Source organism: Pelobates fuscus, chromosome 4 (assembly GCF_036172605.1).
Source record: "Pelobates fuscus isolate aPelFus1 chromosome 4, aPelFus1.pri, whole genome shotgun sequence".
Lineage (NCBI taxonomy): Eukaryota > Metazoa > Chordata > Amphibia > Anura > Pelobatidae > Pelobates > Pelobates fuscus.
Genome location: NC_086320.1, coordinates 199,302,049 through 199,326,754, shown reverse-complemented (window position 1 = coordinate 199,326,754; position 24,706 = coordinate 199,302,049). Strand labels below are relative to the sequence as shown.

General features: G+C 42.1%; 1 protein-coding gene across 1 annotated transcript in view; it reads right to left on the bottom strand.

Annotated features, from left to right (window-relative positions):
• The window catches only part of MYO10 (myosin X), a 206,799-nt gene extending 182,608 nt beyond the window's left edge, over window positions 1–24,191 (bottom strand). Inside the window, exon 1 of the mRNA XM_063451846.1 lies at window positions 23,812–24,191. Coding sequence (XP_063307916.1) covers window positions 23,812–23,832 — 21 coding nt within the window. The 5' untranslated portion in view covers window positions 23,833–24,191. The remainder of the gene's footprint in view (window positions 1–23,811) is intronic.
• Window positions 24,192–24,706: the final 515 nt, after the last annotated feature.

The window sequence follows — 24,706 nt, the reverse complement described above, 5'->3', positions numbered from 1 at the left end:
CAGATTTGGGTAACCCGACAGGAGGGAAGAGTACAGCGCTCTTTCCTGACAGTCACTCAATGTAGTGTGGCCAGGCGGCGCGGACCGCAGTACAGTGAGCACCTTCTGTCAGTCCGGCCGGGTTTAGGAAACAGAAGCTTTGGTACCGCATTCAACACCGCCTGACCACGCTACAGCGCTAGATAGGAGGCACAACAGGGAGAGGGGATAACACTAAGGGGGGAGAGGGAGGACCACAAAGGAGGGGGGGAGAGGAGGATCGGGAGGAGCACTAAGAATGGCGGGGGGAGGGGAGAGGAGGAGAGGGAGGACCACTAAGGGGGGAGAGGAGGAGAGGGAGGATCACTGAGAGGGGGGAGAGGACCACTGTGGGGGGAAGGGAAAGAAGAGGGAGGAACACAAAGACTAGGGGTGAGGGAGGACCACTAAGGGGTTGGGGGAGATGGAGGACCACTAAAAGGGGGTGGGAGAGAGAGGACCACAAAGGGGAGGTGGGGGAGAGAGGACCACTAAGGGGGAAGAGGGGGGAGTGGAGATGAGCACTAATAGGGGGAAGACCACTAAGGGACAGGGAGGGGAGTGGAACACTGAGGGAGAGGGAAGGGGAGGAGAGAGCACTTAGGGACAGATGGGTAGGAGAGCTCACTAAGGAACAGGTGACATCACCCCTAAGGACAGGAGGGGAGGTGAGAGCACTAAGGGACAGGAGGGGGGAGCTCTGAGGGACGGGTGGGGAGAGCCCTAATAGACTGGAGGGGATATCACTAAGGGACAGGAGGGAAAGGGAGAGCACTAAGGGACAGAATGAGAGGGGAGAGCACTAAGGGACAGGAGGGGAGGGGATAGCACTAAGGGACAGGAAGAGCCCTGAAGGACAGGAGGGGAGATCACTAATTGACAGGAGGGGAGAGCACTATAAAAAAATAAAATAAAGAACTGCTCCCCTCACAGCAACTATCCTACCCCACAAATACTCTATTTCACACTACACACATACACAATGCATCCCTACTCACACACAGACACACCGAAACACACAATGCATCCCTTACGCACACACACACTGCATTACATTACATACACAGATACACACCTTGCATTCCTTACACATACAAACACAGATTCACACAATGCATCACTTACACACCCAGAAACACACAATGCATTCCTTACACACAAACACACACTGCATCCCCTATACACACGCTTCATCCCTTACACAAATTGTTATCCCTATACACTACATTCTATACTTAAAGAACACACACTATTCTATTCTATAAGAACACACATACATTACATCCTCTACAATAACACATCCTCTACACACATACACTCCACTTACTGTGAGCGAACTCATGGGTGGGCCGTGTAGGTGGACTTATGGGCGGGCCTTGTAGGCATACTCAGAGTCAGGTCCTCAGGGCCCAGACCTTGAGCTGTGTAAGGCACCCCAAAAATGGAGCTGCTTTTTGTTCGTTGATTTTTGTGAGCACTGTTACAAAGTCTTCAGAGAGCCTCTTCTACACCAGATCAGTGGAGCCAGACTGCAGCCTGAGCCCATCATCATCCTCTTGTCCTCATCTGGTGGTAACTAGGCAATCCAGTATATTATTAGTGGCACTAATCTCTAATTTACCTCATATTAAGGGGCCACTATAGTCACCAGAACCACTACAGCTTAGTGGTTTTGGTGTCTACAGCCTGTCCCTGCAGGCTTTTCATTGTAAACACATTGCCTTTTCAGATAAAAGACACTGTGTGCAGAACTGGCGTTGGCCCATATGGAGATCATATGGTTGGGGCATTGTGATGTCACATGACGGGCAGAACATATGGGGGTGAGGGGGGCACTGGGGGGGGGCAGTACATTTTTGTTTGCCATCCTTGTACCGGCCCTGCTTGTTTCCTATTAATAATATAAACCTATATTAATTTCCATTATGTTTCTGTTTTTAAATGCCCTTTTAAGGTTTGGTCAGCCCTATTAAACACATTTAGGAAATTAAGGTAGATCCTGCATTTAGATAAACTATGACAGATCCTCTAAAAAAGGAAAACACATTTTGTTAAAAAAAAAAAATGGTTGTTTGTTTTGAATCCATTAGAAGGATGAAACTTCCGTACAGCTACTTACTAAAGATGTACTGAGCCAGACTTCCCGTTTTAAAACATAATAATGGGCTTCTAGATATAACAGAAGAAATCAGTTGTGATACCAGTCTGTCTAAACAGGCAGTCAGATAATTTTATTAATGTCATAAACGTGTTCACCTAAAAAAATTCATCATAGACAAAGAAAAAACACTTGTTCTTTTTTCAAGATATTTCTCATTCAATTTTCGTAGACACAAATATTATTGTTATTCATAAGTGTAAGCACGATGGGCTGTTGTCTTATAAATGTATATATATTTTTTCTATTGAACTTAAATTACATTTTAAGAATAAAAGCAACTTATGGCCATTCTTTCTTTCTTACTGAGACGTAATTGACATCATCCTTCAAAAGTAATTGGAGGTAATTGGAAAGTCCTTGTCTGTAGATGTTTATCTATTTCTAGGCTCTGCAGGGTTTATATTACAAAAATACAGAGGGTGAGGGGCAGTGGGTGAGGGGTAAATAAACACTCACAAGAGAATGTTGATATTCACAATTAGTTTGAATCTAGTTTGAAAAGCTTAAAAACTATATACAAAAAAAGTAAGAACAATGTCCTTAGTAATGTACAATAGATATGCATTCAAAATATGACAAACTATATTCATGACTTTTTAATCTTTTTAAGCAAAGTAGAAAATGATCTCAGGGTTACTCACTAAAGTGAGAATTTAATGTGAATTTCATATTTAAGGCCTGAGCTGAACAGAAAGCATAGCTGACTAAGAGAATGTTTCCAGTTCGTAAATGTTGATCTTAAATTGGAAATTCACGTTGAATTCTCGCTTTAGTAAATAATCCTGTCTGGCTTGCTGCAATTTAATTAAAGCTGTGACTTTCCAAGTCCTAACATGGCACAGTCCCATGTGGGATCTTTGCACATGGTGATATGTCAGCTTGGTGGAGGTGGCTAAAGGTGGAGCAGATAGGGAGATATAATTACCTTAAACTGTCCCTTCCTTGCACCCTCATCTTCGTTCCACCATACTTCTTTGGCTACTAAAGACTTTATTTGCCAGGAGCTGTCATAACTATCATATTCTCGCTCATGCAAGATGGGTCTGTGGAGGATGCAGACAGAACACTGAATCTTCCACAGAAAACCTTGCGCATGGATAATAAGGTGCCGGAGGCATCTACCAAGTATCATGCATAATGATGTCTGTTCTCAAATCTGATGTGAAATGGTGGTGGAAAATCTGCAGTTTGCTGAAGATTGACAAAGATTCACAATTATGTGTGACAAATGTGTTGCTATTTGCTTAATGTATATCTTTTCATTGTATTGCAATTTCAAAGAAATTCCAACACAATCAAAAGGAGCTTTTCATAAAGATTCCAGGTCAAAAGAGTCACTTTAAAATTGCAAAGGAAAAAGTTATTTATTTAGTTATACCCTCTAGTAAGATCTATTTTGAAAAAAAATAAACTTGTAAACAGTGCTTACAAATGTAGTTGACTCTTTACAAAGTCACCCACATTTGATGCTAAGATTTAGCATTATTACTATTTTTGTAAAAACACCCACGTCTGCGTACATATACCTAAAAGTCCAGCAATGCATATTTTGGTGTTAAGGGGACACCATAACATATACTCTAGTTGGAAATTTGTTTGAGCAGGGTCCTCATCCACCTATTGTTCCTGTAACATTTTGTGATTGTCTCATTTATTGTTAAATGTCCCCCCGTTTATAATATTGTAAAGCATTGCAGAATAAATTGGCGTTAATAATAATAATAATTATAATAATAATATTTATTGTAGCGCATTAATAGTGCAATTGTTGCTACTAACTTCATACCTCCCAACATTTCAAAAGGACAAAGAGGGTCAGTTTTATTTTAGTGGTGTTACTGGTTGGAGAACTTTTAGGTCAATTACTAAACACAATTTTTAAAACTAAAATGTAATTTAGAGGAAGAACAATATATCAGTTACACAGACTGATTTTATAAAACACATCTACTGTAGTTTAAAGTCACATTACTGTGAGTATTATTGCCGTGGAGCTCTGTTACACACCCAGACACACAAACAACATGGAGCTCCTAGAAAATAGGGACAGGGAAATTAGGGTATAAAGGAGGGACAGAGGGATAAGTACTCAAATTAGTGACTGTCCCTCCTTAATAGGGACAGTTGGGGGAAATGGGTTATGGGTTTAGTTTTTGGCACACCATTTTGAAGCCTGCAATGAGAAATTATACTTCCTTATTATATATCCAAATATATGGAAGTTGTGTTCATGCAATGCAAATATATGCTGAGAGCCTGTGGTATAGCAGGGTTTATCCATATTGAAATGCTGCAGCACCTTCTGATAAACAGAATCACGTTTTCGTCTTTTAGTCAAGAGTCTTAGAAGTGCTACAGGTATTGGATACATTGTGCTACAACCCAGAGTTCCCAGCAGAATCATGCATATATTTGAAAGGATTATGATGAAGTAAAATGCCTTATTATGGCAGCTGCTGAGGTAACAAGTTTAGGATTAGGATCCCCAATTTATGCCAAAGTGTTTTGGTAAAAACCGTAGGGACTTCACACACAGTATAATAGCACTATGACCTCTAAAATAAGCTGCAATTGTTATGGTGCTTTAAAGAGTGTCTCTTTAATTACAATAAAGACAATTAAACTTTATAAGTATTTTCTACTATTTTATAACTGAGTTTCACAGGTTAAGTACGATCAAGGCCTTTTTAATTCTCTTTATGAAATTATATCAGTCATTATTTGATTGATTTAAACAAAGTGATAATGTACATGTAGCCATCATATTTATGGTAGTTTGTGTTAGAAGAGATTAAATAGTAATTGACAAATATAATAAACTTCTGCCAGGATATTCAAAGAAATAATAACATAACACGTGTATTTCATTGTGATGAAAATGACTCAGTGGCTCAAAAAGCTACAATTGACAAGTATATTGTCTTCATGCACAATAGCATGTCACCTCCAACTGATTTTAGCTTGACTAAGCTCCTAGTGATGTCATAATCCACTGTATTTTTTCACTGTGCACACCATCTGTCAGTAATTGTGTAACATGATAACTAAGGTGTCATTAAAAGGAAATTACACTTTTTTTTTTACTGCAACAAATACCTATTCAATATGTATAGTTCAATTGTTTTCTAACTTGTATATTTTAATTTCTTCTTGATTCGCTATATTAAATAAGCACTTGTGTTTTAATTTTTACTGCTATCTACATCATCCTGTATAGCTAAACGTTCTGCTGTCACAGACAGAATACACTTTAGAGAGGTATCATAGACTTCCATGATACCATATTGCATCTGACAGGATGCTCACCTACGCCTATCCTCTGTCCGTACTCCCACATCTGATGCTCGCCTCCAAGCCTTCTCCAGGGCTGCACCTTTTCTGTGGAACTCACTTGCCTTCTCCATTAGACTTTCACCCAGTCTCCACTCCTTCAAAAAATCTTTGAAATTACACTTCTTCAGGAAAGCATATCATTTAAACTGTTAGCAGATTTTTATCCCCCCTCCACTCCATGACTTCTCTCCTGCAACTGTCAAAAATAACCTACTAAGTTCTTAGTGAATACTTTTCTATTAACCTATTTCATTACCCCTACTTATACCCGTTATGTCACTATACCCCACTCCCTCTAGCATGTAAGCTCATTGAGCAGGGTCTTCAACCCCTCTGTTCCTGTGCGTCCATTTGTCTGGTTACAATTACCTGTCTGTTAGTCCACCCATTGTACAGCGCTACGGAATTTGCTGGCGCTCTATAAATAATAAAATAATAATAATAATAATATGGTGTTTTTTATCATGTTAAAATCCATCAAGACTTCATTACAGAAGAGTTTTAAAGCGGTAGAAGATAAAACAAACGTGTCTATATTAAAGGTGAGAAAAATGTATTACTGATCAGAAGCTTTAACTTTTATGTCTGCCTTATAATTTTGTAACGCCATTTGAGTCTCACAGAGAGAAAAAAACTTTGAAAATGGCAAATACATAAATTATACTTATATCATAGAGATATTGTAGATATCAATATTACTTGCCCCTAGTTCTGAATCATGTTCTCAGCACTGTGGGTGTTATATTGCTGTGACACCCACCAGGGCCAGATTAAGAGCCCATTGCGCCTGGTGCTGAAAATTATGATGGACCTAAGTACAGTATCTTATCGACAGAAAACACTAAAACAGTTATACCTCCCAAGCGTCATCTATCTGGTGGAGATGGTGCTGGAGGGAAACTCACAGGATATAGCTATCTGAAAACGCATACCCTATGCTAATCTCTCGCTTTCATCATTCAAGTAAACCCATACCCCCTAACAGCAGTGTCTGGTGAAGCAGGATGTTGAAGGGAAGGGTAAAAGGGCGGGCCACTGACGCGAATCACGTATCCAGAACTGCCCAAAGGACAGAACATGCACAAAGAGGGGGCCTGTCTGCCCGAAGAATTAGAAGGTCAGCATGACATGAATGCACGTCAGGCTGCCTGCCAATCATGCAGGATGACCAACCAAGGGCATACTGCGCAGACCGCACTCTGAGCTTGACATAAATGCATCTAATGATACACTCGCTCTATGCTTCCCAAGGACTGTGCACTAGCACTCACTGGTCCCCTCCTCTACTAACGTGCCACAGACCTAGAGAGGTTGAAGCAGCAAGAGCATTTGCATAGTGTGCAAAGTCCGCTATAACTTAACTAATTTAATTGACAGCCAGTCCACACAAGTTTTGTCCCCTAGATCCCTCTCAATTTTTCATACTTAAGCAAGAGCATGTGTAGAGTAGGGAGGGGGGGGGGGGGAATATATATTTTTTCTTTTTTAATCAATGGGCATGGGCCAGGAGCTGCAGCTCCATCGGCCCCTATGTAAATACAGAGCTGACACTCACCACTGGTCCAGAATGCATTCCAATTTAATTAGATTTGGAAAAACATCCTCATCAATGCTCACATCCTGGCTTTATTACACATCCATCATCTCCTGCCCTTTGTTAGTCAACAGAGGTCTATGCTAAAGAAGAGATTCATAAATGAGGAAAATAACTACTTTAAAGGTACACTATGGTGTCAGAAATACAAACGTGTATTCCTGACATGATAATGTAAAAACACATGGCCGGCGTTGGCCCCATTAAAAAGGTTTACCTTTATTCCAGCGCTGCGTGGGTCTTGTCGCCTCCTTGGCTGAGGCCATCAAAATTGACTATCTCAGCCACTCCAATGCTTTCCCATAGGAAAGCATTGGGAGGCTATTGCACATGCACGGCAAAACGCCTTGCTGCACCAATTAGTATCTCCTCATAGAGATGCATTGACTCAATGAATCTCTATGGGGAGCGTTCAGCGTCTCCTTGCAAAAGCATGAAGACGCTGAACATCAGTGCTGCACATTAAGCAGCACTGACCCAGGAAGCACCGTCTGAGTGACTGCCAGTAGAGGTGTCCCTAGACAGCAATATAAACACTGTCCTTTCTCTGAACAGGCAGTATTTACATGAAAAGGCCTGCAGGGACTGACTATACACACGAGAATAACTACATAAAACCATAGTTGTTCAGGTGACTGGCTATAGTGCCTTTAAAATAGTTTTTACTCCCACCCTATACATCTACTAGTAATTTTCCTAGCACTTCACACAGGTGGAATTTAATGTTCTATTTAATTAAATAATTTTGTGTGTACCATGAAAGGTACATTTTAAACATGCAAGTAACTCAGATTTTTCATTTCTACTGGGTCTTCAAATTTAACAAAATAATGGTTGACTATTTTTACATAGACACTTTTATATCTAAAACAACCAGAGAAGAATACAAAAAAAAAACAAAAAACACACATATATGTGTTCAGAGTAGACGCATTAGAGACTTGTTGAGTGATTGCTTATTTTACCTAGGCTTACTTATAGCTACCGTATTTATTCGAGTATAACGCGCACACGTGTATAACGCGCACCCCTAATTTTCGATTAAAAATCGGTATAAAATTTTATACCGATTTTTAATCTAAAATTAGGGTGCTTGTTATACTCGAATAAATATTCGAGTGGGTGCTCGATAATACCGACCGCCGGGCTCATTACAAGCCCGGCGGTCCTGGGGGGGTGGGCAGCAAGTGTTTACTCACCTCCGTACAGCTCCTCCAGCTTCCCAGTGTAAATCTCGCGAGACCCGCGGCCAGCTCTGACGACGTCAGAGCGTCAGAGCTGGCCGCGGGTCTCGCGAGATTTACACTGGGAAGCTGGAGGAGCTGCACGGAGGTGAGTAAACGCCTGCTGCCCGCCCCCCCAGGACCGCCGGGCTTGTAATGAGCCCGGCGGTCCTGGGAGGTATATTTATTCGAGTATAACGCGCACCCTTAATTTTAAATTAAAAATCGGTTAAAAAAAATGCGCGTTATACTCGAATAAATACGGTATATATGATAATCTTTTTCACTAATGCATTCAGGGTAAGATAGGGTGAAAAGGTGAAAAATTCTACTTTTGTTTGCGTTACAACACAATGTGATGCACACTTAGGTGTGCAATATATTAATCCTAACAATATATTAATCCTAACAGTGCTTTCTTAGTACGGGGACAGATTCTCCGGTTTTAAAGAATGATGAAGAAGAATTATTGCAAACTTACTTACTGATATAGTAAACTAGTAGAGGTGTCAAGAGACAAAGTTAAAAGGTCTACAATACAATACTCAAGTCCTACTGAATAAGAGAAAAAAAAACTTAGACCCTTCAAACAGGGACGATCCAACACTAGCAGACATACACACACTCACTGACAGAAACACACACACATTTTCTTACACTCACAAATGATTTTTTTAAATTTAATTTTATTTTAAGTCCACCCAACCTCCTTACCTTTGGGAGAGTTGGAGTGGATCATTTCGCTAGTCCAGTTGGGCTACTCTCTAATCTTCCTGCTTTTCTTGCTCAGCTCCCTCATGCGGTTTAGTGGTGCCAGAGCCGGAGTGACATCATATTCCAGATCCCCGGCATCACTAAACTGCATGCAAGGGATCAGAGCAAGAACTGCAGTAAAATTACTGCTACCTCAATATTTTCATCACCGCCTGCATCCTGAATTTCTGGTTTGCTCAGTAAAGCTTTATACATTTAAATCGGCTAATAAACATTAGCTGCTAATGATGTCACATTGTAGCAAGCACCGACAAGTCATCATTTAGCAGATATAATAGGACCTGAACGCTTTACTGCCCAATATACCTGTTTAGAGTTAATTATTAGCAGTACCCTTATATCCTTTCAAGTTAACTTGTTAAAGAAATAAATAAAGGTTTCTGCCTTTATAATGGTTCATCTAAAAAAAAAGGTGCTTTTTGATCTTAAAAGAGCACTTAAAACACATTTGAAAAAGAAAAGATCAGGGCTGTATAATGGAAGGAATTATAACTTCCAAAGAGCAGGAGCTTTGGTTACAATGCACATAAAACCGCTGAGACTGCAAACACCTGTCTACCTAGATACTGAGCAAATAGCGAGCAAGGATGTATTTTCCGCAAAGCAACACATTACATAGGTAAACATTGAACATGTAAGCATATTCCATTTATCTAAATGGAAACTCTGTCTAGCATAGAGTCTCTTTGTATGAAAGATACTTTGTTAATAGTCACACAATCATTTCTACCTTTCTTTCTTATTTTTGCGCACTGTAAAATACATTTACACACGCATTAACACACACATATAGTTTATTTTAAATATAACAAAATAACAAGTAAACAAACACTATAGACACATTGCTTCACAAGGCATCTATTCACAGTTATCCCTTATCCCAAAGCAACAATTCCAATATTGTACGGCAGCCAAGCACAGGAGAGGGGACGCAGTGAAGATGGTGTCTGTGGACCAAACAGTGATGTTAAACCATTAAACAATTTAACAAACTTTAAGGTCAAACAGGACATAGAGGCTGCAGCTATATCGCTAAATACTTTATTTGACTTGAAGTTGTTTTGGGAGCAAAGTGTCTATGCAATTATCCATATGTTCTGGAGAAGTAGCTAGCATAGGGAAGAGACAATTTTCCTTATCTGGAAATTGTCTTTTCCCTATTCAAGATAGCATCGTATGCTAGGAGTAGCAGAAGGCTGCTAGTTCACATATGATACCAAGGGACATTCTTTTTTGTACTCTTTGTAGCTATTCTGAATGAACTGTTGTAAAAACACAGAAAGTCACCTTTAAATACTCTAGCAATTTATTTAAAGGGACACTATAGTCACCAGAAGAACTACAGCTTATTTAATTTGTTCTGGTGAGTAGAACCATTACCTTCAGGCTTTTTGCTGTAAACACTGACTTTTCAGATAAAATGCAGTGTTTACATTACAGCCTAGTGATAACTTCACTGGTCACTCTTAGAGATGACTGTTAGAGATCCTTCCTGTGTCATGGCTGCCTAAAATGCATCCCAACATTATTATTATTTTATTATTTATATAGCGCCATCACATTCCGTAGCGCTGTACTTTGGGTATTTCCTCCCTCTGCATGCAGACACTGAACTTTCCTCATATAAATTCATTGATTCAATTCATCTCTTTGATGATTTGATTGGATCAGGCCACCACTTCTGATGATGTCAGCAGACAGCTTGTTTTTCTGAGGCAAACAGCACGCAGATCTACAGCTTCAGGCTTGAATACAGTAAGATTTTGCTATATTTATGGAGGCATGAGGGGCTCAGGGGAGCTTGATGGTGGTTTTAACACTATAGGGTCAGGAATACATGTTTGATGACAGATATACTTGAAGATCTCTTTAAAAAAAACTTTTTTTTTTTTTTTTAAAGTCTGTTTTGGAGTCATATAATTTTAAATTGCATTTTGTTTTGTCAGTGTAAGGATATAGTTTTATATATCTGAATGCACTCTGATCAGCCACAACATTAAAACCACCTGCCTAAGAGTGTGTAGTTCCCTCTCATGCTGCCAAAACTTGCAAGTTGCCAGTTGCCAGATTGAGCAAGTCTTGCAAGTTGCCAGATTGAGCATCCATGGATCAAATTTGTTGTTCCAGCACATCCTACAGAGGCTCAGTTGGATTGAGATCTGGGAAATTTGTAGGCAAAGGCAACACCTTGAACCCTTTGTCATATTCCTTAATATATTCCTGAACAATTTCTGCAGTGTGACAGGGTGCATTATCTTGCTGAAAGAGGTCACTGCTAAACACTAACACAGGAAACACTATTTGCATGCAACATTTTCTATGTAGGTGGTATGTGTCAAACTAACAACCACATGAATGCAAGAACCCAAGGTTTTCCAGCAGAACATCCACCGGCCTGCCTTCTTCCCATAGTGCACCCTGTTGCCATCTCTTCCCTTGGTAGACGACGCACATACACCCGGCCCCCCACCTGGTCTAAAAGAAAATATGATTCATTAAACCAGGAAACCTTCTTCCATTGCTCCATGGTCCAGTTCTGATGCTCACGTCCCCATTGAAGGTGCTATCGACAGTGGACAGTGGCCATTATAGGAACGCTGACCAGTCTGCCGCTACGTAGCCCCATAAGAAGCAATCTGCAATACACTGTGTTCTGTATCATGAACAGCATTAAGTTTTTCAACAATTTGAGCTACAGTAGCTCTTCTGTGTGATCGAATCAGAAGGGCTAGCCTTTGCTCCCCATTTCCATTAATGATCCTTGGGCGCCCATAATCCTGATGCCGGCTCACTGGTTGTCCTTCCTTACACCACTTTTGGTAAACTGCATACCAGGAATGCCCCACAAGAATTGCCATTTTGGAGATCCTCTTACCCAGTCATCTAGCCATAACAAATTTGCCCTTGCCAAAGTCACTCAGATCTTTTTGCTTCCCCATTTTTCCTGCTTTCAACACATGAAATTCGAGAACTGACTGTTCACTTGCTGCCTAATATATCCCTCTCCTTAACAGGTGCCATTGTAACAATATAATGAATGTTTTTCACTTTACCGGTCAGTAGTTTTAATGTTGTGGCTGATCAGTGTATGTATATTACTTAACATAACAAAAAGGAATTGTCATTTTGGTGAAACGACACATTCATATAGCTAACTGAAAGTTAGTTATTTGGTGTGTTTCTTCTTCTTTTTTTTTTTTTAAAAAGCCTCAGTTTTTGCAAAAAATATATACATATGTAACCAGGCTACAAATTCTACAGTTTGTGTGCTGTGACCACCTTGCCCTCCATTCCTGTAACCTGATAGACACTGTATACAGCCAATGAGGAAGGTGGGAGCAGAGGCTAAGGGGAACAAGAGGGGGCTCTGGGGACTGAGCTAGGCCTGAGCTGCACATGTCTGTAGATGTGCTCTCAGAATGAAAGGTGACTACAGGCACTCTGTGGAGGATCACCCTGTACCAAAGAGTTTTCCTGATCTGCAGAGATACTCTGTGCAACTACTGCAACTACTGTTCCAGTAACTATTACAAAGAAAGTGTTTTGCTAATTATCCAGCTGAGGAGTGGATTGAAGCCCCAGCAATCTAGTGAGCAAGAGTTATCCTAAGCAGGGCCAGCGCTACCATAAGGTGGCGCAGGCAGCCACCTTGGAGCACACGGGCCTAGTGGGTGCAAATGTCCAGGTGACCAGCAGGAGGGAAGCGCACAGCCCTCCTCTCCTGTCGGTCATTTCTTGTAGTGTGGCCGAGTGCCAGCACCTCTGTGCATGGGCCGAAGCCAACAGTGTGGATAGAATTATTTCCTAGATCGCCCACAGTAGAGCTAGCGCTACCTGAGCGCAGGCCCAAAGAGGGTGCTCTGTGGCCCGTGGGGAGATTTTCCTCATTGGCCAGCCCAAAGTTATAAGGAGGGTGCCTTCATCTAGTAAATCAGAGTGTTGCCGCACGTTATAATATTATTTATACTTTTGCCCCTTATATCCCCCTCACATCCCCTGCTGTCCCATGTTCCCATCACACACTCCGCTGCCCCATGTCTCCTTGCTACCTGATGTCCCCCTCACAATCCCTGCTGCCCCTTGTCTCCCTGCTACAGATCAACAAGTTACCTAGTAAAATGAACCTTTAAGGTAAACAATCCCCCATGAAAAACCCTGAATCTGGGCATTTATCCACTAAACCAAATTTGAAAACTTAGACATAATCAGGTTGAAAATATTAGGACATTTGCTCTGTTTGGTTATAATGTTGCCATTTATATGTTAATTCACCACTTTTCACTGTTAGATGAAAAACGTTGTAGTATAGTATAGGGGGATGTCTGAGAGGAATGTCAATCATTGTGAGATAATATCATATTATTTCTAGAGTTACAGCTGACTTGCAGCCCATTGTTACTGTTAACCTATCCTAAGCCTCGAATTACAGGTTATCCAACAAACTCGAGCGTCTAAAAAACTGCGAAAAAGCTTGCCACAATACAGCAATGAATGAAATGACAGCTATTATTATTATTATTATTGCCATTTATATAGCGTCAACAGATTCCGTAGCGCTTTACAATATTTTGAGAGGGGGGATGTAACAATAAATAGGACAATTACAAGAAAACTTACAGGAACAATAGGTTGAAGAGGACCCTGCTCAAACGAGCTTACAGACTATAGGAGGTGGGGTATTAGAAACATTAAGACAGGAAATATCAAGTAGGAGTGAAGCAGAGCTGGAGGAGAGAGCAAAGCACTGTCCCATAGGAGAGAGCAAGAGACAGGTATGTAAGGTAGAGATTACTCTGGGAGGCCATAAGCTTTCCTGAAGAGATGGGTTTTAAGGCCCTTCTTAAATGATTGAAGACTAGGGGAGAGTCTGATGGCAGTAGGCAAGCTATTCCATAGGAGAGGAGCCGCCCGCGAGAGGTCCTGCAAGCGCGAGTTTGCCGTACGGGTGCGAAGGAAGTGGTCACGGGCTGTCAGGATCGGGACAGGGATCCAACACGCAGAGTACAAACAGTAGCCAGATACGTATACCGGACCTTAGAATGGCCGGACTAACGTAAGTAGTACAGTATAGAATGGTCAAAGACAAGCCGAGGTCGAGGGTAACAGAAGACAGGTAAGCGAGAGACAAGCCGAATCAAGGGTAACAGAGATAAGCAGAGTAAGGTAAACAAGCCGGGTCAAAACCAAAAGGGATAATAGAATACACAAGCACTGAGTGACTAGAACAAGCTAGAACCACGACAGGGCAATGAGCTAATGAAAGAAGCTCTGTTAAATACCCTGTTCAGAGCAGTAACCACACCGTAGAGGCGTCCTGATTGGTCCTGCAGCAATTGACTGACAGATCGTTCCGGGGGAGTGTCCTGATGACTACTTCCTGCCTAGATGCTGTAAAAGGCAGTCACTCCCTCGCGGCCGGCCTAGCATGACCGGATAGACCGCGGGGAAGGGAGCCATCAGACCGTCTGGATGGAGGAACAGCTAAGTCTCTACCTCTTTCGGAGGTAGAGACCACAGGTACCCTGACAGTACCCCCCCTCTCAGATACGCCCACCGGGCGGAATGAACCGGGACGAGATGGGAAGCGAGAGTGATACGCCCTGCGGAGACGGGGAGCATGAACATCCTCCTGAGGTACCCAACTCCTCTCCTCAGGACCATATCCCTTCCAATCAACCAGATATTGTACTCTCCCCCGGGAGATTCGAGAATCAATAATAGAGTTAACCTCATACTCCTCCTGACCCTCCACCTGAACGGAGCGAGGAGGGGCTATTGTGGAGGAAAATCTGTTACATATGAGTGGTTTCAGCAATGAAACGTGAAACGAGTTCGGAATGCGTAAGGTATTAGGAAGAGCTAAACGATACGCAACTGGATTGATACGGGTCAGCACCCTGTAGGGTCCAATATAACGAGGAGCGAACTTCATGGAGGGCACTTTTAAACGGATGTTCCTCGTGCTCAGCCATACCCTATCACCTGGAACAAAGACCGGAGCCGCCCTTCTACGTTTATCAGCGTGTTTCTTGACCAACATAGAGTTGTGCACAAGAATTTGTCGAGTTTGATCCCACAACTTCCTCAAATTGGCAACATGAACATCAACCGACGGCACCCCCTGGGAAGGAGAATCCGAAGGAAGAATAGACGGATGAAAACCATAATTCATGAAGAAGGGGCTTGAATGAGTAGAATCGCAAACGAGATTGTTGTGTGCAAACTCCGCCCAAGGAATCAAACCGACCCAATCATCCTGGTGTTCAGAAACAAAGCATCGTAAATATTGTTCAATTTTCTGGTTGGTACGTTCAGCAGCTCCGTTAGACTGAGGATGATAGGCAGAAGAAAAGTTTAATTTAATACCAAGTTGAGAGCAGAAGGACCTCCAAAAGCGGGAAACAAATTGGGAGCCTCTGTCCGATACAATTTGAGAGGGTATCCCATGTAGGCGAAAAATCTCCTTAGCGAATATCTCTGCCAATTCGGGAGAAGACGGGAGTTTAGGCAGGGGAATGAAGTGTGCCATCTTAGTAAACCTGTCAACCACGGTGAGGATAACAGTCTGTCTTTTAGAGATAGGTAGATCGACAATAAAGTCCATGGCCAAACAGGACCATGGTTTTTCTGGAACCTCCAAGGGGTGCAGGAATCCACATGGAAGCGTATGGGGTTGTTTGGTTTTAGTACAAACTTCACATGCAGCGATGAACTCCTCAATATCCCTCCGTAAAGCAGGCCACCAGAAGTCCTTAGAGATCAACGCGTAAGTTTTGCGAATACCAGGATGTCCCGCCATCTTGCTATTATGTAAACACTGTAAAAGTTCCAGTTGAAGAGCAGGAGGAACGAAATGACGGCCCGCAGGAGTCTGTTTAGGTGCTAGATGTTGCAACTTAATGATCTTGGCCAGTAATGGAGAATGAATCCTGAGATTCGTATTAGCAATGATATTGCATTTCGGAACTATAGAAGAAAGAACTGGTTCAGGTACAGTAGAAGGTTCATATTGGCGAGATAATGCATCGGCTTTAGAGTTTTTAGAACCAGGTCTGTAAGTCAGTACATAATTGAAGTGAGTCAGGAATAAGGACCAACGAGCTTGTCTAGAGGATAAGCGCTTAGCCTCCCCAATATAGGACAAGTTTTTGTGGTCCGTCAAAATCGTAATAGGGTGTAGGGTCCCCTCCAACAAATGTCTCCACTCCTTTAAGGCTTTAATGACTGCTAACAGTTCCCTTTCCCCGATGTCATATCTGCTCTCAGGCCCAGAAAATTTCTTAGAGAAGAAACCACAAGGGTGTAACGGTTTATCCACCCCTAACCTTTGAGACAGAACAGCCCCAACTGCTGTCTCAGAGGCATCGACCTCGAGCAAGAAAGGCAGAGTCGTATCAGGATGGACTAGAATGGGAGCCGAGGCAAAAAGTTCCTTGAGAGTCTTGAAAGCACCAAGAGCTTCCTTAGACCAGAACTTAGTATCAGCCCCTTGTTTGGTCATATTGGTAATAGGCGCAATGATAGAGGAGTATCCTTTAATGAAGCGCCTATAGTAGTTGGAAAAACCAATAAACCTTTGGATAGCCTTGAGTCCTTTGGGCAAGGGCCAGTCTAAAATAGATTGGAGTTTTACAGGATCCATTTTAAAACCTTCCCCAGAAATCACGTATCCAAGAAAGTCTACCTGAGACTGATCAAAACTGCACTTCTCCAATTTGCAATATAGACCATGTTGCAGCAGCTTGTGTAATACCTTTCTGACCTGTCTATGGTGAGTCTCAATCTACTTAGAGTGTATTAGTATGTCGTCCAGGTAAACAATAACACAATCGTGCTGAAACTCCCTAAGTACCTCATTAATCAAATCTTGAAATACTGCAGGAGCATTGCATAGTCCAAATGGCATAACAGTGTATTCGTAATGGCCATACCGGGTATTGAATGCCGTCATCCACTCGTGACCTTGCTGGATTCTCACCAAATTGTAAGCCCCTCTGAGATCTAACTTGGTGAAGATTTTGGAGCCCTTAAGACGATCAAATAACTCGGTAATCAATGGGATAGGATAGGCATTTCTGACAGTTATTTTATTCAAGCCTCGGTAATCGATACAAGGTCTCAGCGTGCCATCCTTCTTCTTAATGAAAAAGAACCCAGCCCCGGCCGGAGAAGAAGACCTCCTGATGAATCCCTTTTCTAAATTCTCCCGAATATACTCCTCTAGAACCGAGTTTTCCTGAACAGACAAAGGATATACATGGCCCCTCGGAGGCATAGTGCCGGGTAGAAGCTTAATCTTACAGTCAAATGACCTGTGTGGAGGCAAAGAATCGGCATTCTTCTTGTCAAACACTGCCCTTAAGTCTAGGTAAAGGTCTGGTATTTGTCTTTCTGTGGACTGAGTAGGATTCTCCGGTATGTTAATATTAGCTAATGGAGAAACCTTGCACAAACACCGATCCTGGCAGCCCTGGCCCCACGAGAGTATCTCTCCTAACTCCCAATCGATAATAGGGTTATGTTTTTTCAACCATGGGTACCCCAGAACTATGGGAACGGAAGGAGACGAAATGAGCATAAGAGATAAATTCTCCATGTGTAGGATACCCACATTTAAATCAATGGGTATGGTCTCACGAAAGATAACAGGGTCTAGTAGTGGTCTACCATCTATGGCCTCAACGGCCAAAGGTGTCTCCCTTAGCTGGGATGGGAAATTGTTCTTACTAGCAAAGGCTTGGTCGATAAAATTCTCAGCAGCACCGGAATCTATCAATGCCATAGCCCTTACTACTTCCTTCCCCCAAGTTAAGGAAACTGGTAGCAGAAGCCTGTGATCTTTATAATTAGGAGTAGAGGACAAAATAGAAACACCCAAGGCCTGTCCTCTAGAGAGACTTAGGTGCGAGCGTTTCCCGGGCGGTTAGAACAGTTCGAGAGTAAATGACCCTTGGCTCCACAATACATACACAAACCCTCTCTTCTCCTGTGCTGTCTTTCCTCCTCAGAGAGGCGGGTATACCCTATCTGCATAGGTTCAGTAAGCAAAGATATCGTGGAGTCAGGACTTGGAAAAGCGGGAGCTAACCTAAAAGAAGGTCTCTGGTTCCTCTCTCGAGTGTTCTGTCTCTCTCTTAGACGTTCATCTATACGAGAGATGAACGAAATTAAATCCTCTAAATTCTCAGGGAGTTCTCTGGTAGCAACCTCATCAAGGATTACATCAGATAGGCCATTCAAAAATACATCCATATACGCCTGCTCATTCCACTTGATTTCTGCCGCCAGAGACCTGAACTCTAGTGCATAATCCACCAGTGTTCGGTTCTCCTGTCTCAGGCGCAACAGTAATCTGGCTGCATTAACCTTTCTACCTGGAGGGTCAAATGTTCTTCTAAAAGCAGCTACAAATGCGTTATAGTTATAAACTAATGGGTTATCGTTCTCCCATAGTGGGTTGGCCCATCTCAGAGCTTTCTCAATGAGTAGGGTGATAATAAATCCTACTTTTGCCCTATCTGTAGGATAAGAGCGAGGTTGCAATTCAAAGTGGATACTAATTTGGTTTAAAAAACCACGACACTTCTCAGGAGCCCCACCATAGCGTACTGGGGGGGTAATGTGAGAAGAAGCACCCACTGTGGCTACCTCTAGACCTGAACCGACAGGAGAAACAGGGGTATTACGTATCTCCTCTGGTGGGTTATTGGCACAAGCTAATAGAGCCTGTAGCGCAAGCGCCATCTGATCCATTCTGTGATCCATGGCTTCAAACCTAGGATCAGGAGCAGCCAGCTGACTGTTTGTACTTGCAGGATCCATTGGCCCTGTCGTAATGTCAGGATCGGGACAGGGATCCAACACGCAGAGTACAAACAGTAGCCAGATACGTATACCGGACCTTAGAATGGCCGGACTAACGTAAGTAGTACAGTATAGAATGGTCAAAGACAAGCCGAGGTCGAGGGTAACAGAAGACAGGTAAGCGAGAGACAAGCCGAATCAAGGGTAACAGAGATAAGCAGAGTAAGGTAAACAAGCCGGGTCAAAACCAAAAGGGATAATAGAATACACAAGCACTGAGTGACTAGAACAAGCTAGAACCACGACAGGGCAATGAGCTAATGAAAGAAGCTCTGTTAAATACCCTGTTCAGAGCAGTAACCACACCGTAGAGGCGTCCTGATTGGTCCTGCAGCAATTGACTGACAGATCGTTCCGGGGGAGTGTCCTGATGACTACTTCCTGCCTAGATGCTGTAAAAGGCAGTCACTCCCTCGCGGCCGGCCTAGCATGACCGGATAGACCGCGGGGAAGGGAGCCATCAGACCGTCTGGATGGAGGAACAGCTAAGTCTCTACCTCTTTCGGAGGTAGAGACCACAGGTACCCTGACACGGGCAGAGCGGAGGGTACGAGGAGGGGCATGCCTATGGATCAGTGAAGAGATATAAGAGGGGTTGGAATTGTTCAGTGTTTTAAATGTATGGGTTAGTACTTTGAATTGACTCCTATAGGATACAGGGAGCCAATGTAAGGACTGGCAGAGGGGCGAGGTGTGAGAGGACCGACTAGAGAGGTAAATCAGTCTAGCTGCAGCATTCATTACAGACTGTGGCGGGGCAATACGGCTTTTGGGGAGACCAATCAGGAGAGGGTTACAGTAATCCATGCGGGAAATTACTAGAGCATGGACAAGCTCCTTGGTAGCATCTTGCGTAAGAAAGGGGCGGATGCGGGCTATGCTTTTGAGTTGGAACCTGCAGGACTTGGCAACAAACTGGATGTGAGACTCAAAGGTGAGACCAGAGTCAAGTATGACGCCAAGACAGCGCGCTTGCAGGGATGGATATCACTGACTTGAAGGGAGAGCGAGAGAGGAGGATCAGTATTAGGAGGAGGAAAGACAAGGAGTTCAGTTTTAGAGAGGTTAAGTTTGAGAAAGCGTGACGACATCCAGTCAGACATGGAAGAAAGGCAAGCAGTGACACATTGCAGGACGGCAGGGGAGAGGTCTGGGGAGGAGAGGTATAACTGAGTGTCATCAGCGTACAAGTGGTAGTGGAATGCAAAAGAGGCAATACGTTTTCCCAGAGAGGCAGTATAAAGAGAAAATAGAAGGGGACGAAGGACAGAGCCTTGGGGAACTCCAACCGAGACAGGACGAGGGGAAGAGGTATCCTTGGAAAAGGAGACACTGAATGAGCGTTGGGAGAGATAGAAGGAAAACCAAGAGAGGACAGAGTCACAGAGACTAATTGTGTCACCTAAAGTCATCAGCAGCCTACATAACTCATGTAAAGTTAAAATTGAGCACACACAAGTAACCAGAGTAGGAACCAGGCAAGCAAACTTCAAGGTCTTTGACCCTGTGTCTTGGCAGGTTAGCAACCAAGTCACATCTACATAGTAACTACATTGGACAAACAAGCAGACTTTCCTCTTAGTCCCCCTTTTGTATTCAAATTTGTAATACAAAATTAGAGTTTATACTTTAAGAAATGGCAAGCAGCAGGGTGTAAGAGAGGTTTATTTGTATGACGAGAGAGCAATGCTCCAACCATAACAACTATGTTTTATCCAAATACAAAGTTTAAAAATAAATAACTTGCTTAATGCTCTTATGTGTTTACAAAAATTATAAGTTTTGGGGGGCTGCAGATTAAATCCATGAGTTATCTATCTCTACTAAGTTAAGTTGCTCTACCATGAAAGAAACGTGACTTGTCCGTGTCAGGAAAACCAAGGTATCCAACCAATATGTAATCAATTAGAGTACAAAACAAATATACTTATAATGTTAACAACAGAGTTATAGGATCTGTAGTCCGTGAACAGCTAGGTGGGTGCTGTTTAACATTTTTGTTTTACCCTCTAGCAGTTTACCTGTTATGGGCAAAGATTACCAGGATGTTTAGCCGGTTATACGAAGTTATATCTTGCCTGGAGCTTTAAGAGCTAGCAATTCCTGGTGCTCAGAAAGGCATTCCTACAACATAATTTTGCTCTGATTGTCATAGGTCCATAAAACTGCATTTTGTAGGTGAACGAACTCTGTGCATTCACTTTCGCTCAGAATATAATAAAGCAATGTCTCTGTAATTCTTCATTCAAAGCTACTGCTTTGTTTCCACTGACAATTCCAAGAAAGAAATGTTTTGGAACAAAATTGGAAAACAATCATTTTGCCAAATTGATCGTTTTTCTTCTTGGGAGGGGGGGTTATTGCCCTTGGATCTTAGAACAAGAATATCTTCTAATCTGCTAACTAAAGAATGTTTGCATGACCATGGGATACTTTTTCAACATAGCGAAAAAATGGATATTATGCAAAGGGTTTGGATACAGCAATGTGAATCCAAATCAAGTGCTTAACTGAAATCAAAGTCACATTTAATAGATGCCATATGGTTGCACTGCCCACATTGCAGAGAACACAGAGACTTTGTATATTTTTGTTTGATTGCTTTTTGCTTGCAATGTAAGCAATCTAATACCCATTACTAAGGAGGCATGTGCTGATTCCCAGCTAGTATTTGTCGCCTGCCACTCTAAACTCTGGCTGGTATTTCTCCATATCCTGTCCCTGTACACAAAGGATATGCATAGTCCTGGGAGATCGTAAACTCCCTGCAGGTCTGTAATCCACTAGGTCTGAGATTTTTGTTGTTGTTATTTACCACACAACTAATAGTGGTGTATCAAGGAGGAGAGGCAAGATTAACTTTAGTAAAACATTGATGAACATATAAATTCTATGGAATTTTCCAGTTTATTCGCCCTACCTTAAATTTAGCAATTTTACCATCGACTAATTTGGCTTTCAGTTATTAATCCACTTGGAATTTGCTATTTTCCCACACGGTGTAAATAACAGTATGAGCTCAAATACAAGTTGACCAATGACTCATAATGTCTACCTGCATAATTCCTGGGAAACAATTCAAACTTTTTTCACTCTGAAACTTTGCCCTTGCGCCCACTTTGAAATCATAATTTGCTTCAATGGTGTGACTACAGTGGTTTAGTTTCCAATGGTATATCTGTCAGGTTTTGCTCAACTGAAGTTAATAATAAAGATATCCAACATCAAATGCTGAGACAGACAAGAGTAAATAAGTCCAGCTTGAGTTTAAGAGACACTCTTTGATTAACCTCTTAACCAATATATTGACTGACAGTTTATGAGCAAAGCTCTTAAAACGTATTAATTGTAATCTCCACCTACTTCAAACAAAGAGGTAGAAAGCAATGTTATCTATACAAAAGTGGGCCATTCCACCATTATCTAGCAATACCGCATTATTATATTCTGTGATAGTGATAATATATGTCCTCATTAAGCATGTAGTATCTGTGTAAATGTAGGAGCAACCCTGCAATGTACATTTTTCACAAGTGTCTTTTTCTTGAGAAAAAAATTATATTCACTAAAGTGTGAATTGTTGGGAATTCTAAGTGAGTTTTGAATTTTTTTCACAAAATAGGTGAACTGAAACCATTTAGTATTCAAACTGAATCTCAAATTTAAGGCTAGAATAGCTCAACTGTGGAAGTATAGCTGAGAATTTGTTCTTGAGCTTAACGTTGAAATTCACGTTCAGTTCTCACTATCGCAAAAAACCCTTTGAGAGTCTGTTTCCAATTTGGCTATTATTCAGGCCTAATTTTTCGAAATTCACGTTGAACCAATAATTCCCTTTTTTGAATAACCTTGACTGGTTAGCAAAACTTAGCCAGCTCTTGGTCCATTGTGTTCCATTTCCTCCAAGCTGCACGCTATATTTTTGGAATTAATATTAAATTACAAAACAGCCTTTTCAGGTTGGTACAGGTGAAAGGCACAGTAAAACATTGAGGTTATAAATTACAGTATGCTGACTTCCCAATCAGCCAATTCTTCCCTAAGCATACGTCTCAACTTTGCCTATAGTTTCCAAATGAATTTCACACACAGCCTTCATCCATCAAGGTGCCCCTCACAGGAAGCCCAAAAGTTGCTCAAAGGAAATACCAGACCTCTAGTTTTCAAGCATAGCAAGGCTCGTGTTTTATTGTACTGTATACGTTTACCCACTGACTTAAACGCTATACGAACTGTGGATGAAATTCACTTACCTAAAATACCTATTTTTAGTGTTAAGGCAAACAACATACAATCTAGAAAGGTGAAGACAGCAAAAATAGGCATTTACATTAAAAGTGGAAACATTCTGTGGACACACGAAAGCAACAAGTGTCTGTTTCTAATGTACCGGTTTATATGTCATCCGTGACTGTCATTTTCCTGTTTCACAGGGGGAAAATAAACCAAAATAGGAAAGTCAAAGGCTAAACTTTATAGGAAACTCCCTAAAAGTCAGGAAAATGTCCAGGGCAACAGTTGTTAATGCCACTTGTTTTATACCTTACAATGATTTGTAAATTGATCTTAGGTTGGAGTGGCTGAAGTAAATGAGTGTATGTACATATAGTGATCAAACAAACTTCAAAGGTTTAGTCTCCAATGGCACTTCATTCATCCAGAGATCACATCTCTCCTTCATTTTATCAACCCCCCCCCCCCCCGAGGCTCCACTTCTCCCAACATCTGCCTCGGGCATCAGGTAACACAGATACATTATGGAATACACTGTCCATGTGCAGTAGCTAGCTGCTAAAGCTGTATATTTATACAGAGACAAAATCAAAACAATAGCTCTCACTCACCTCAGTAAAGAAATTATCCATTGTTACAGAATTCCAGGTTCAGGAGTCTAGTCTACAAACACATGTGCCAAGAGTGACTATATAGATGTGCACTTAATCCATTTCTTCCAAGTCCACCCAGAGCCTTTGTTTTACAGGGTATCCTTACATCTGGTTAGTTGTGGGACAACTGCTGGCACATGCTTTTCCTGCTCATAAGAAATAGAAGGAATACGAAGACTGCCAAAAACAAAAAATATCCTGGTGTAAACAAAACAGAAATAAAGTTGGCAAACCGTGGCTCGTCCTCACTTTGTTGATTGCAAGCTCTTGTGGTTCACGCTGTAAGTGGTAGCAGGGTGAGCACACGAAACTGTGCTGACTGTCCTGCACTGCAGAGCACACACTGAGCGAGTCCTGCTGCAGGAAGCCTGCCCCTCTACAGTCCCAGGATCCTAAAATCCCTCCCCCTGGAGGGAGCTCACTGCCTATCATAGCCTGCCTGCCTGCCTTTTCTGAACCAGCCTTCTGCCTTTCAAGGTGCACACGTTGGTGTCAGAGGTGCAAAGGCACACATTCATTTCTTGAAGGGTAAACCTGGATATTGGAGGAAGGGTCCCCACTCAACAGCGGTCTCTTAATAATGTTTGTCAGTATCTTCAATTATTATTAATCTAGGACAGGTGTAGGTTCTAAAAAGAATATGACTATAGCAAAGCCTCGTTCTAAAGCACTTCTGTGGCAAACACAGGGCACTGGATAAAAACAAATATGCTTTATAATGCCCGTTGCACGGATCAGTGGTGTAACTAGTTCCTGGGAGCCCACTGTCTCCCCTTCTCGATCCATGTGAAGTAGTACACCTGAGTGAAACTTTGTGGTGGTTGTGTGTGATTGTTCAAAGGTAGGCTGAGCG